This window comes from Maniola jurtina, chromosome Z (assembly GCF_905333055.1).
Source record: "Maniola jurtina chromosome Z, ilManJurt1.1, whole genome shotgun sequence".
Taxonomy (NCBI): Eukaryota; Metazoa; Arthropoda; class Insecta; order Lepidoptera; family Nymphalidae; genus Maniola; species Maniola jurtina.
Window position 1 is genome coordinate 8,718,036 of NC_060058.1, and position 13,213 is coordinate 8,731,248.

Consider the following 13,213-nt stretch of genomic DNA (forward strand, 5'->3'; position numbering starts at 1 on the left):
TTGATGCAAAAAAGTGAGAATTTAATAATCACGAACTTTCGTGCTAGGTACAAAATACATTTAAAGAATATTAGCAATCAAATGTATCGACGTAAATTACTCAATGTTACGAATGTTAGATGAATAATATGCCATTGATTATGGAAGACGCTATCTCTATGTTCATTGTCAATATGGTCCAAGATTCCAAGACCGCCAGACCATTTTTGTGACCATATACCTACTGAATTTTAACAAGAAATGATGAAAACAACGATTCATTAAATAGTTTGTAAGCTGTGACCAAAACAAATGAACATTTTTTTGGGGTTTTCTTTCACGATTTACTGCGATGTTCTAGCTTGTAAATGAAATATTTCATACACCCAAAATATATATGGAACCCTAAAAGAGCGAGGCCCAACTCGCACTTGACCGGTTTTTAGTCTTAGTCATTTCTAATTTCCCAATGCGCAGGTGTACCACTACATAGTAAATAGTAATGTATATAGGTAATTAATATGGAATGGATATTAGTTGACATTGTACAAATGCATGTGAATTGCCATTGGTACTCCAGTGATGGTGAAGGAAGTCCATTGGCCCAAGCAAAGATATAAGTTAAGTTTCTTAAATTAACTTTATTATAAAATTTATAAAGAGTATTGATAATTGTGGCCAGTTTCTTCAAATTTATATTCTTTAGGGCTTTTATTTTCATTTATACTATCGACGCTGCTTTGCCTTTGAAGAGATTTTAAATCCGAACAATTTCTATTTCTTTTAAGGCCTACTTTAGAAGTTTCTTGTTTGTTGTATGTTTCATCATCGTCTTCCTTTTGGACCACTTCATCTTTTTCCCCTATGATTTTATCTTTCGTTTCTATGGTTTGTAATACTTCATCATCACTTTCCGTAGTACTGATGGTAATCACTGGTATTACCGATCCAACTGAATCTGTTTGCCTAGAAAAGCTACTAGATTTGGAATCCTGTTTTTTAATATTTTCTGTGTTAGTATTTGTATCTTCATCAACATTAGTCTTACTAAACTTTTCTATGCAAGCATTTTTTTCTGCACTATTTGTATCTGATTTTCCAGGTTTTACACAATGCTTATTGTCTTCATGTTTACGCTTTGAAATACTAACATTTTTAAATTCTACATTTGATTTTTTCCTATATTCTGGAATCTTAGAAATGGTGATATCTTTTATTTTTAAAACTTCTTTTGGAAGAGATTCATGAAAATCAGTGTCTGTTTCTTCGTCTATGTTATGTGACACTGTAAGGTCTTGAATATTATCTCCATTAAATTTTCGATCTAACATTGTGCCAACAATTTTTGCTAGTATTCCACCTGCAATCATAAAATGATCTTTCATGTATAATCCACATCATAATTTATACTTACTGATTCCATTAAACAATATGGTCATACTTTTCTTTTTTACAGTCTTAGGTTCCTTATTTTCATCGATTGTAGCTTTGCGATCATCAGAATCTATAGATTTGCTAATGGGTAAAGATGGCAACGCTTTTTTCCACCTGGCAAAAGGTGTATTATCTATAGATGATGAACCACCTCGTCTTCGTGTATCTGCTAATTGAAACATTTTTCTTCTCTCTTCGGTTCGTTCTCTTCTCAGTTGTATCTTGAACAAAAAACAATAATGACTTTCTGAAATAATCGTAGAAATCCAAGATTGACAAAGTACCTAATACAATTTAATGTTCATTATTATGTACTCTCATTTATTTATTATTCTCATATTACCTTATTTAAAAACAGAAACAACAAAAAATAACAGAAACAAAAGACAAATAAAATAACAGAACCAACAGAAAACTAAAGTGACATATTTACATAGATATGTACATATTTATTACATGTTTCTATTAATAATAATTACCTTAGTAGACAAAAATACTCACCTTTAAATCATTATTCGCCTCTCTTAGTGAGTTTGTTAATGAAGTTAAATAATATATTATAAGTATTAATAATACAAGTAGTGGTATTACTATTGCTGGTGACGTAATATACTCCAAGGTAAAATTAAGACGATCAGGGAGGACTTTGTATATATTGCTTGTTAATATTTTATAAATTTTTTCGTATTCCGAAAATGGTCCACAGTGCCAAGATGGTGTGACCCAAACGATTGTGTACCCAACCGGCAAGACACATAGAAATAACATTGTCAACAATAATGCCAAATAAAAATTATTACTTTTGGATACTCTAAAAACAACTTCATGAGGTACGTTGCAAGTCATCACTGCCCAAGATCGTAGATACATCATTATCATCAGTTTAAATACGTTTAAAACAACGAGTCCAGGAGAAAAAAACATTCCCATCCAAACCATTCCCTGGTTATTAATGAGGTGTAAAATATTTTCAGCTATTTTGAAGTCTCCATATTCTGGGAACTTCTTTTCTAGGTCCCAACACCAACATTTATTCATGTATCTCACAAATAAAGCTCGAAAAAAATCCATAAACAACGTACCTAATAAAACAAATACCTGAAAAAATTAATACGCTGTTTTACTTTACATAATATTACAGTAAAATCAAAGGATAGACAAAATACGTACTAGATCCATCATTGTTAATTTTACCAATTCTTGGCCAAACATAGTTTCCCAACATAGTTTAAGTAGCTTTTTCTTGGTAGCTTTCGTTAAGTTGTACATTTTTCTTTTATATGCATCTTGATATACAATATCCCGGAGAGTAGAGTTTGTTTGATTTGTATTCAAATCTTTTAAATCAACTTGTAAAGTCTTACACTGCCTTAAATAGCATCTTGCAAGCACAATTTTACAGTTGGAAATGTAAAATGTTTGAGTTATATTTTTATCACCGCAAGTTATAGAACAATTAAATGATATATTTGGACAAATAGTTATTCCTTCTAATAAATTATCTGTAAAGGTAGATGTTGTTTCAGTTATTTCTTCAAAAGGTGTACCAGTAAAGCTTAATTCAGACGTAAAGTCAGTCGAATTTATGGGATTTGTTTGTGTTGGTGACGTATCATCTGAATATTTACCAGCTGTGCTTGTTTCTGTTGAACCCAATCCGGTGTCAGTAACGAATATTGGTTCGGTGAAAGCAGTTGGAGGTAAATCGCTATTCATCGTAAAAGAACTGACATCTGAATCGAAAGTGCTTACAGTTAATGTTTGATCAGTTACAGAACTAGAATAATCTGTACTGGATTCTGTGCTGGATGGCTGATCAGTTGTTATTTCTGAGTTACTGTTTGTAGAAGAGTGAAGGGGGTTTGACGTATAATATTTTAATATAAAATTTATATCACTTTCTGATATAGATTCTGAATCAGTTGATACGAATATGTCGTAATTAATATCGTATGATTCACCATCGTTCATATCGGTTGTAGCATCGACATAATCTTCCTTTGCGGATAATTTGCTTAAGTTTTTAATTTTTTCAATTTCTTTTAAAAATGCTTCATCTGTATTATTAATTTTGAAATTTTCAGGTCTTGATTCATATATCAGATTTCTTTTTTTATTGCTTTTTTTTGTTTCCAAATTCGCAAACACAGTGCCAATAGATTTACTTGTATCACTTACAGGCGACGGCTGACCATTACTTATTGAAAAAAATCTATTTTGAGTCAATTGTACTGGCATCGTGAACATTTCGCATGGCAAGCACGGAACAGCAGTTTCTAAACATGATGTTGGTAAACTTTTTATTAAAGAATCCTTTATATCATGCGTAACATCAGAAAAATTAGTAGCGTTCATCTTCAATTCTGGTTGTAATGAAACTAGATCTTTACTCATGCCTTCGATTTTACTGAACAAAGCGAATATTAACGAATACAGGTTCAGTAAATTTAACAACATTATTCTGTAAAAAAATATATGTTAAAGCTAATTTATTTATTATCTAAGTATATTAATATACAAAAAGTTTAAAATTATGTCACGTGAATGAATCCGCTGGCAAAAGCTAATTTAAAATAGTCTAAATACATAGAAAGAAAAGCCCTGAACTTAGAAAGCTAAAATTTTCCTTCATAACGTAGATAAGAAAAAGGCCGGATTTTTCAAAATCTCCACGGGATCGAAGCTGTGAGAGGTCACTTGTCTTATATAAAACTTACCTAGCAAGTTGCAATCGTAGTTGCTTTCTTGGATGATAATGTTCTAGGAATCCCAGAAGTTCAAAGAAAACAGGAAATGTTATTGAAATCACGGTAACCACAATGGTTGTTTCATTCTCGCGCCACCAGCTTCTAATTTTAGGACTATCATCAGATCTAGATACGACAGTGACTACTGCATACGCCGATACCACTAGTAAAATTATTACGCAGACGTTTACCACGGCTCGCAAAGAAATAATGCGCCAACTGAAAAAAAATATTTTCTCAGAGAAATGATCTGAAAAGTACGTAGGTATAAATTGAATATTGAACCAACTCACTTTCTTAAATTTTTCTTTTTCTCTGCTTCTTCCAACAATGCTTCTTTAAACCCCAAAGTGACAGATGCTATGCGATTATGGGCCGTTTCAGCATTGCCGATCATAAAGTCCCAGCCAGTAAAAAGTTTCCATGAAAATATACATTCATCTTCTTTTTCGGAAAGTTTAGACATTCGTGAATTTTCTGCCATCCTAGAGATTATTATTTATACTATTAGAAGCTGCTAAGCAACTTTGCTTTTATTTGAAAAAATAAAATAAAAACTACATGTTATCGGTAAAACGTGCGTGCGTACGGACATCAATGATCAAAGGGTTAAAGTGAGAACAGTGACCCCATCAAATCCTAAAATAACTTACTTCCTTAGAATTGCGACGAAGCTATAAATATATACGACTAATCCTGTTAGAAAGTACGCTAGAGGCATTCTGTACTCCGGCCGTTCGACGTTGCTATAATACCCGTAGAAAATAGCAGAGTATTTGAGAGCGCCCTCGAACTCCCAGAGAGTTAGAAGATTTGTAGCGTTTCGCCGTTCATCTTCCATTATTATTTTTCTTTCGCCGTCTTGCGAAGGATTTTCTGTCAGGTACTATAATAATAATTTTCATGCAGTTCACGTAATTTCATTACGTAAAATAACAAATAAAAAATCTTGTGGTGTTTATAAACAATGAGATAGGTGCCAGATATGTCTGGCCAATAACGTTTAACTTTCATTATTTAAATAAATAATTGAGTTATGCAAAAACGACCAGAAATAAATTTTGTATAATTAATGTGCCCAGTAGTAGTACCTACTATGTAAAATAATTTAAAAACGATTGGCAAAACTTTTGGGTGTAAGTAATATGAAGATTAATGCGAATTTTTACCTCAGGAATAATGACGAACACAAGAAGTATGAATCCGATTACCAAGTTGACCCAAAATAGCCATCTTAGAAAAGTAAAATATGAAGCCACGACAGAGCCAAAGTGAGATTCGATTTCTTTGATTCTTAACTCCCAGGGTATCAGCAAATTGGAGGTGTTGGCTGCTTCTCGTTTTAGTTGTTGCCATTTCTACAAAAGAGCCTTAGTTTTAGTCTGCGTTACCTTTCAAGAGCTAATACTTGATAGACTACCAGAAGATCACGAAAACAAATAAATCTTTGAGATCGTTGCCACTTGTTTTAGGAAATAGCTTATAAGTAACTGTTCAAAGTTTAACTTACCGTTGCCAAGAGAATATTGAACCTTGCGTAAATGTCTCTTGTACTTTTAGATTGCGCAAGTCTTTCTTGCAATTGTCCTTCATGTCGTTTAATGTAGCCTTTAGCCTTAAAAAATATAAAAACAGAAATGGTAATCAGATTTTGATTTGATTCCTAAATTACTTTTCTACAAGCTAATCCGTAACTTAACATCAGGCAGCTGCTAATTATTGCCTACATTTATAAATAATTTCATAAAGTATAATTTTCAAACGGTTTTTTACAGAAATAGCAGAAAGCTATTAATTGGTAATACTTTAATTTAGTGTTTTGATTGATTACTACGCCGACAAAAATATGACTCTATTACCTGGTGTACAATTTTTAACTTTCTTCTCATTCCAAGCGGTTGTTGCTTAACAGATCCTAGAACTTCTTTATGAAGATGAATGTTTTCAAATATTTGTTCTTGGGTCACTATTGGCTGATCATCAATAGAAATTGCAGTGCTGCAATAAAAATGCGCCAATTTTAATATTACTAAGTCATTCAAATTATTCCTTTCTTTTTTTCTCTTAAAGTAGAAGTATTTCTGTTTGTGTGTACTTTGTACTTCACCAATCAAACTATCATTTGGTATATTATTTCTTTATGCAACATGATTATTACATACTTTGAAATATAGTATGCATGTAATAACTATTATACATATTCTGTTCCTGAAACGTCCGCACGTAGCAGCCGAATTACGTATGTGAAGTTGATGTATGCTTTCTGGTATAAATTATTTCACTAAAAGCAGATCAAGTAAGCACACTAAGTACTTGAAAACCCAAGAAGTTGAAGAAGAAGTTGAAAAACCAAGATGTAGAGAAAGGGGAAAAGTCGTACTTACTCGCCGGAACTAGTAGTAAAGACAGAGGAACGTCGCCTGGGGCGCATCTCGTCGGCCAAGAACGGGGAAGAAGGTCTTCTGGTCCGGCCCTTACGAGAGCGCCGAACGCTCGCTCGACGCTGGCGTAGCACAGCACTGAGACTTGCAGAATAATCTTCGTCTTCAGAACCATCTGAGATTTAATAACATCGATGATTCTACTTAGTTACTAACCACTACTCTTACTTCATAAGAACTTTACAAAGAAATGATGGTGGTTTACATACATAAATTAATAATATGTAGTATAGTGTTAAAATTGTAAGTTATAATGACGTTACTTGAAATAAATGTTGATTCATTTGTAACTAGATGATTCGCACGACTTTGTCTGCGTTAATTTAGTTTTTTAAATCCCGTTGGGACTCTTTGATTTTCCGGTGTGAGGTAGCCTATGTGCGTATCCAAGATGCCATGTGGATTTTGATTTTTAAGAATTCGATGAGAAATTTTTGATTTTCCAGGACTTTACGGATGTCCTTACATGATATCTATCTACTAAATTTCGTCAAAAACGTTAAAGATGGGCTGTGACCAACTAGCAGACAGACGACACACTTTCGCATTTATATTATTAGTATTGATATGAATTTAAAAAATATGATAATCGACTTGTAGTGTTGGTTGTGCGGCAGCAAGTGTGTAAATCAGTAAGTTACCAATTTACGTACTAAATTGCCTGTTAACACGATTTTTTAGTTGATAATACAAGTGTAAATTAAAAATTTTCAACACCCCCGACAAATCATTTTCAAATAAATAATTATGTATATCTAGGCAACGTCCATCTTGACAGCTTGACATTATTTTGTCAATTGACACTTGAATGTTATGAACCTAAGGGTTATCTAACCTTCTTTTCTACAAGAAAACTAGAAAATAGCTGATAACTTTTAAACGGCTGAACCAATTTTTTTGGATTATAGCTAAGAACACTCTCGATTAAGCCACCTTTCAAACAAAAAAAAGTAAATTAAAATCGGTTCATTCGTTTAGGCGCTACGATGCCACAGACAGATACACAGATACACAGACACACAGATACACAGATACACACGTCAAACTTATAACACCTCTCTTTTTGGGTCGGGGGTTAAAAATCACTTATGTACTAAGTTTCGGTGAACCAGACATAGTAGAAACTAGACAACAGAAATATTAACGCTCGAGTAGCTATCGCTAACTTTAAAGCACAAACCTCCTGTGGACGGAGAAAACTTGACTTCATTGTTAGTAGGTACTTCAGAAGGCAAGTGGAAGAGGTTGACTCCAGAAGACGCCATACTGCCAGGATCGGCCCACGTCACTGATAAACGGTCCACGGACGGCTGTGGTGAGGACGGCGGCTTGTCATAGGAACCCTTCAAATGTACCACAATGACCACATGAGTGTCATCCTGTACCACCTGTAGTACCCTCAGTATATGGTTTTTCTTCTCACCAACGTTGTTAGTATTTGAAAATCGAAATACTTTAGCGTTAAAGTAAAATGGCTCTTAACTGCCTTGTTTTAATGCTCAAGTTTGTATTTACTTCCAGGGTTCCAAGCGGAAACGTTGCGAAATTAAAATAAATGGTACTTACTGAATTTTTGACTTTAAATCGAGGACCTTTAGGTTCATTTCACTTTGACGTAATTTCATTTCGACTCTCGAATACTATCAAAATTGGTGAGAAGTAAAATTTCATACTGAGGGTACTGGCCCTTCTGTTACTCTGAGCAAATGCTCAAGTGTTTGGAGCTTCACATCATACTTTAAGCACAGTATAAGGAGACACAGTAGTCCGACGCCTTTGATCTAGGGGTAAATGTTCCGGCATTACTATGGAGCTCCCGGGACGCTTTCAACCGGTTACCGCACGATTGCTCTGTCTATTTCGTCGAACCTCTGGTGGGTAGTAGCAAACCATCTTTATGGATTGGACTGTGTGGCACAATTATGTAAATTATTTTTTTTCTTTCTTTCAAGAATTTATTGCAGAAAAATCTCTACAAAAAGAAATTCCAGAAAGTGAACCGGAAAAGACGTGCGATTATTATATTTTGGACTCTTTTTGCTTTATTCCTTTCTTTGCTTTGATTTATATATTTTTATCAAATAGTCAATTCCTAACAAACATCTAGAATCGGAATTTCATTTCTTTCCATATTCCTGAATATTTATAAAAAAATTGTTTTTGTTTAATTTGTTCTTGTTTTGGGAGTATTTAGGTTCTAGTCTTTTTTAGAGCATTTTAAATTAGGTGCTTGATTTTTCTTCTAGGTTACCTTTATTTACACAAGAGCCTTTCCGTCAGCAAACGCTATAAACCTGTTTTCAACTAGATAGGTATAGTAAGTGATACCTATTAGACATAATGAGAATATTAGGATGTGAATTTTCAAAAAACCGTCCTAGCCATACGAACGAATAGCGATAGTTTGGTTCGTATGATATAGGCACGGGGTATCTTATCTTTACATAAAAATAATTGCCCTTACAAACAGAACCCTTCAACACTGATCTGGCTTGAAATTTTGACTGTAGATTCTTTCCGCTCTGACGTAGGCTCCCATTAAGAAAGGATTTTGGGAAATTCCACAATTAATGGGGTTAAAGGGGAAGTAAATAAGGAACTCTATCATTTTTCAAGTTATATCCATCAACATTGTATCTTTCGGATAAAAATAAAGAAATACGTATTTCACGATTTTTCGAAAATTTCACCCCCAAGGGAGTTAAATAAGGTTGAAAGTTTATATGAAAATTGGTTTTTGATTTCCTCGGTTAAAAATTAAGAAATATCCTATCGGGATTTTCGGAAACTCTGGCTAGTAGGTAAACTAGTAAATGAAAGAGTCTAAATAGATACAAACCTAGAAAGTTGGACCTGGAGACTAGGTACTAAGCAACTTAACTAAAGTGATAGTCTTGTAAACAAAGGCGTGCCATAATTTGATTCCATTTCATGTTTTGAATGCATCGGCTAGGTGATGATTTAGCACTTAGCGCTCGTTATGTTCAATTAAAATTCCATTTTCATTTTGTTTGCCACTTGCTAGTCCAAAGGACAGCAATAACTTAATTAAATTACTTATAAGGGGCTTGCGCCCTAACTTGAAATTTCTGAAAGTAATAGCTAGTAGGCGTTTACGTGATAGAATCAATCTACTACTAAGTATACATGCAAAATCTCAAGTTACTAGTCCCTGCATCAGCGGTTTAAGCTGTACGTGAATATGTCAGACAGTTTATCTTTTTTAAGGTTCCGTACGTTAGAATGAAAACACAACGAAAACAGAACCCACTCGTGTGTCTGTCTGTCTGTCTGTCTCTCTGTCACAGCCAATTTCGCTCCGAATAAATAGGACTTTGAAGTTGAAATTTGGTACACTTTTGAATTTTTATAACATGGGCGTCTAAAATTATTTGCAATATGGGGGTCACTTTTGGAGGACAATTAATTAGATAGTAAAACCAAAAGTTTCGCAAACTGTAGTGTGACATATCAAATAAAAGGGCTTGTTGGGGGGGGCATTGTTTTTGTATAATTTTAATATGAATAGTTTAAAAGTTATTTAATAATTATATTTATTAGATGAAAATTGGCCATTTTCTCATAGTAAATCTACTTACATCTAATTGATTGGCACTTTAAAAATACCTTCTATTACCATAAATGCATTTTTTTACATCACTCGACATAAGTACAATGGCACATACCTAAAATGAAGTAATTTAATATCTTAGTACTCTATTTAACTCACTATTGAACTCACTGTTCTATAGAAGAAATAAAACAATCGGTAATAATATTACCTAGACAAACGAAATAAATACGAAATTTTATATATTGGCGGACGTTTGATACTAGTCCTCGACCTGAGGCGAACCAGCGGACTGTTGTGTATCGTGGATGAAAGCAGGGTCGGACTGAACAATTAATTAAACGATTTATGGCATCGTTCAGGTGTTTTGCGTAGCACCTTGCTTAAATACAGCATAATATTAGGATCACTTCACACAATATAACTTGAATTTGAAAGGCTACTATTATTTTCATGAAGTTAGCATAATAAGCTATTTTGTGTCTGCATTTAAATTTACCTAAACTAATGGACTGATCTGTCCTCCTGAATAATTTTGTATTTTTTAAGTTGTTTACGCCAAAATTTCTTTGGGTGAAAAGGTCAAAACTGGCCAAGACAATTATTATAGAAAGAGAACGTAAACGACAATTATTATAGAAAGAGTACCTACGTGGGTAATCAACATGTATAGTCAAAAATGCAAAAGTACAAAAATGATCCGAAAACAAAACCTTGATTCAATAGATAAAGCATTCTAGATTAAAAATAAGAGATATCCAGACTGATTGACTGATCATGAACGCACAGCTTAAACCGCGTGGTTTAGAAACTTAAATACTTAACTTGAAATAAAAATCATTTTTTAACCAAAAGGAAATCTGACTGCGCAAAAATCTGCTAACAAAGAGTTGCAGGCATACTACTGCCTTTTTGCTTTTGAATCTCCCCGGCTGAGATACTATTTAGTATTGAATTCGAATTAAAGTAGCCTTCTGGGTAGTCGTCGGGGTTGTTTTTAATTTTATAAGTAGTATTTTATTGGTTTATGGTCAGGCGGTTTTATTTAAGGATGTACGGAACCGCACCATAGGTGTGTCCAGACACGCACTGGTGTTATTTGATTAGTTTTCAATTAGACTGATGCGGTACTGACGGTGGATTCTCTTACTTTATTACGTTGTAATTTTTAAATTCCTAATACTAATAAAAAAATAGATAATTTCCTATGTAAGTGTGACTTGAGCTTTATCATAAAAAATTAGGACTGCCTGTTGTTCGTTATTGTAAGGCGTGGAGCAAAATTTATTGTTCTATATCCATGTTACGTTTTGTACTATATATTATATAGCAATATTGGCATTATAAAATATACTTATTTGTGTGTTAAATACAGAAATACACATAGTGAAGTATTTTGGTGTAGAGTTAGGAGAGTGACGAGCATTTTGTTGGAACCAGCTTTTGCCCGCTACTTCACAGGATATAACTTAAAGTCTAAAGTCTATAGCACTCGGGAGTCGGGGATAATGAGCTATCTATCGGTGAAAGAATTATCAGAATCGGATCACTAGTTCCAGAGATTACTACTACGTAATGAATGTCGCAGTACTGGAGTTTTATGTAACGTATTCCGTTTTGATAATTTTCATATCCGTTTTGATAATTAGAGCATAAACATCCATTGATTAAATAAAGCCGAAAAGTGGTATGTACAATTGTACATGTATTTTCAGATACAAACACACCCTGTCAAGTGCCGTGACTGGGAGCAGTCAGTCTTTGAGCGCCTTGAGCGCCAATGACATGACTGCTAATCGCCGATTCTGATTAGCCATTTGAATCAGGGCTGACAATGGTAAAACAAGTAATTTAACCTAGAATTTTTTAGATCATCCCATAATATCAATAATTTACAATCGATAGATCTATTGTTGATTTTATCTATGCAGCATCAGAAATAATGGATTGAAACTTGGAATTCATATAATTTTGTATTATCATGGGAACTAAATTCATGTGTGAAATTCTATAAGAACGGTTTTAAATTACAAGTAATATAGCCAAAAGCATCCCAAAAATTGAACTAAATACACGAAAGATTTAACTTTTTTACACTTTGTGATAAAATAAATTAATAATACTATAAAATCTGGTTTAGTAATGAATACTTTTATCTGTGAGATTAGGGTCGTACTTACACAATATGGCAGAAAAATATGTAGTTTTTAGAATTCAACGTTATTTTTAGGAAAAACACGTTTATTAAATCAAAATACGGATCCCTAAAAAAAAAAAGGACCCGACTGTGCAATGGCTACAAAAGACTGGGGGATACACAAATGTAAAACTGTCGATTGTTCAACATGTTCTCACCAAGAACCCTCTTTAGTATTTTTTATAATAATAATAATAATCAGCCACAAACCCTTACTGTCCAAAATAAAAAGGATATTTTGTTTTATTAAACTGCAGATTATTTTATCAACCTACGGAAACCTCGGTGGGCGAGTCCTGGCTGGTTTTTTAAACTTGTACACTTGTAACTTGTAAACGTTGATCAAACATGTGTTTCCGTATTCTTTATAAAGATGAGTAGGTACTAGTAGCCCATGTTTTTTAAATTTCTACGAGCACCTTTATAGTTATGGATTTTGAGCTAACTAGTTCTAATGTGAATATCTCGAAAACTACGCAAACAGAAATATAAGAATAGCTTGTAACTGTAGGAGGCTACATTACGCCTAATGGGTTAGACGAAATTATATCGTGAACTAAAAGGTACGCAAATCTCTATAGGTAATTGGTAACACGAGACGCAACCCTGTGCGTTCATTCCATTAACTAGCTCCACCTCCTCGTTTTATAGCACACCGCATAATAATTAAGAAGCAGCGATGTATATGTACTAGGTTCGTTGTTAAGAAGTGATTTTTTACGAATAAAAGGTCAAAGGTGGTCGATGATGGATTTATTATTCTGTGCCCGAAAACAGTTTCGCTCAAGCATTAGTTATTTCTTATAATAATTATAATTTGTAGAGTTCGTTTGTCTTTAGCTCT

The 13,213-nt window shown here is 33.5% G+C and overlaps 1 protein-coding gene across 4 annotated transcripts; it reads right to left on the reverse strand.

The window, feature by feature from the left end:
- Positions 1 to 600: 600 nt before the first annotated feature.
- LOC123880153 (transmembrane channel-like protein) lies at positions 601 to 10,704 on the reverse strand. Of its 4 annotated transcripts, XM_045928108.1 has the most exons (14): positions 10,384 to 10,704; positions 7,782 to 7,944; positions 6,545 to 6,716; positions 6,020 to 6,158; positions 5,671 to 5,775; positions 5,330 to 5,518; positions 4,814 to 5,046; positions 4,454 to 4,645; positions 4,131 to 4,379; positions 3,042 to 3,874; positions 2,584 to 2,915; positions 1,915 to 2,511; positions 1,421 to 1,634; positions 601 to 1,339 (listed from the first exon to the last, which is right to left on the reverse strand). In XM_045928108.1, the coding sequence occupies exons 2-14, from the start codon at positions 7,864 to 7,866 to the stop codon at positions 633 to 635; spliced, it is 4,047 nt and encodes a 1,348-aa protein (XP_045784064.1). In that variant the 5' UTR covers positions 7,867 to 7,944; positions 10,384 to 10,704; the 3' UTR covers positions 601 to 632. The 4 variants fall into 4 exon arrangements, with proteins under 4 accessions (XP_045784064.1, XP_045784062.1, XP_045784063.1 ...); XM_045928106.1 differs by having other exon boundaries at positions 2,584 to 3,874; XM_045928107.1 differs by lacking the exon at positions 10,384 to 10,704 and adding an exon at positions 10,201 to 10,324 and having other exon boundaries at positions 2,584 to 3,874.
- Between the last annotated feature and the right edge of the window lie 2,509 nt (positions 10,705 to 13,213).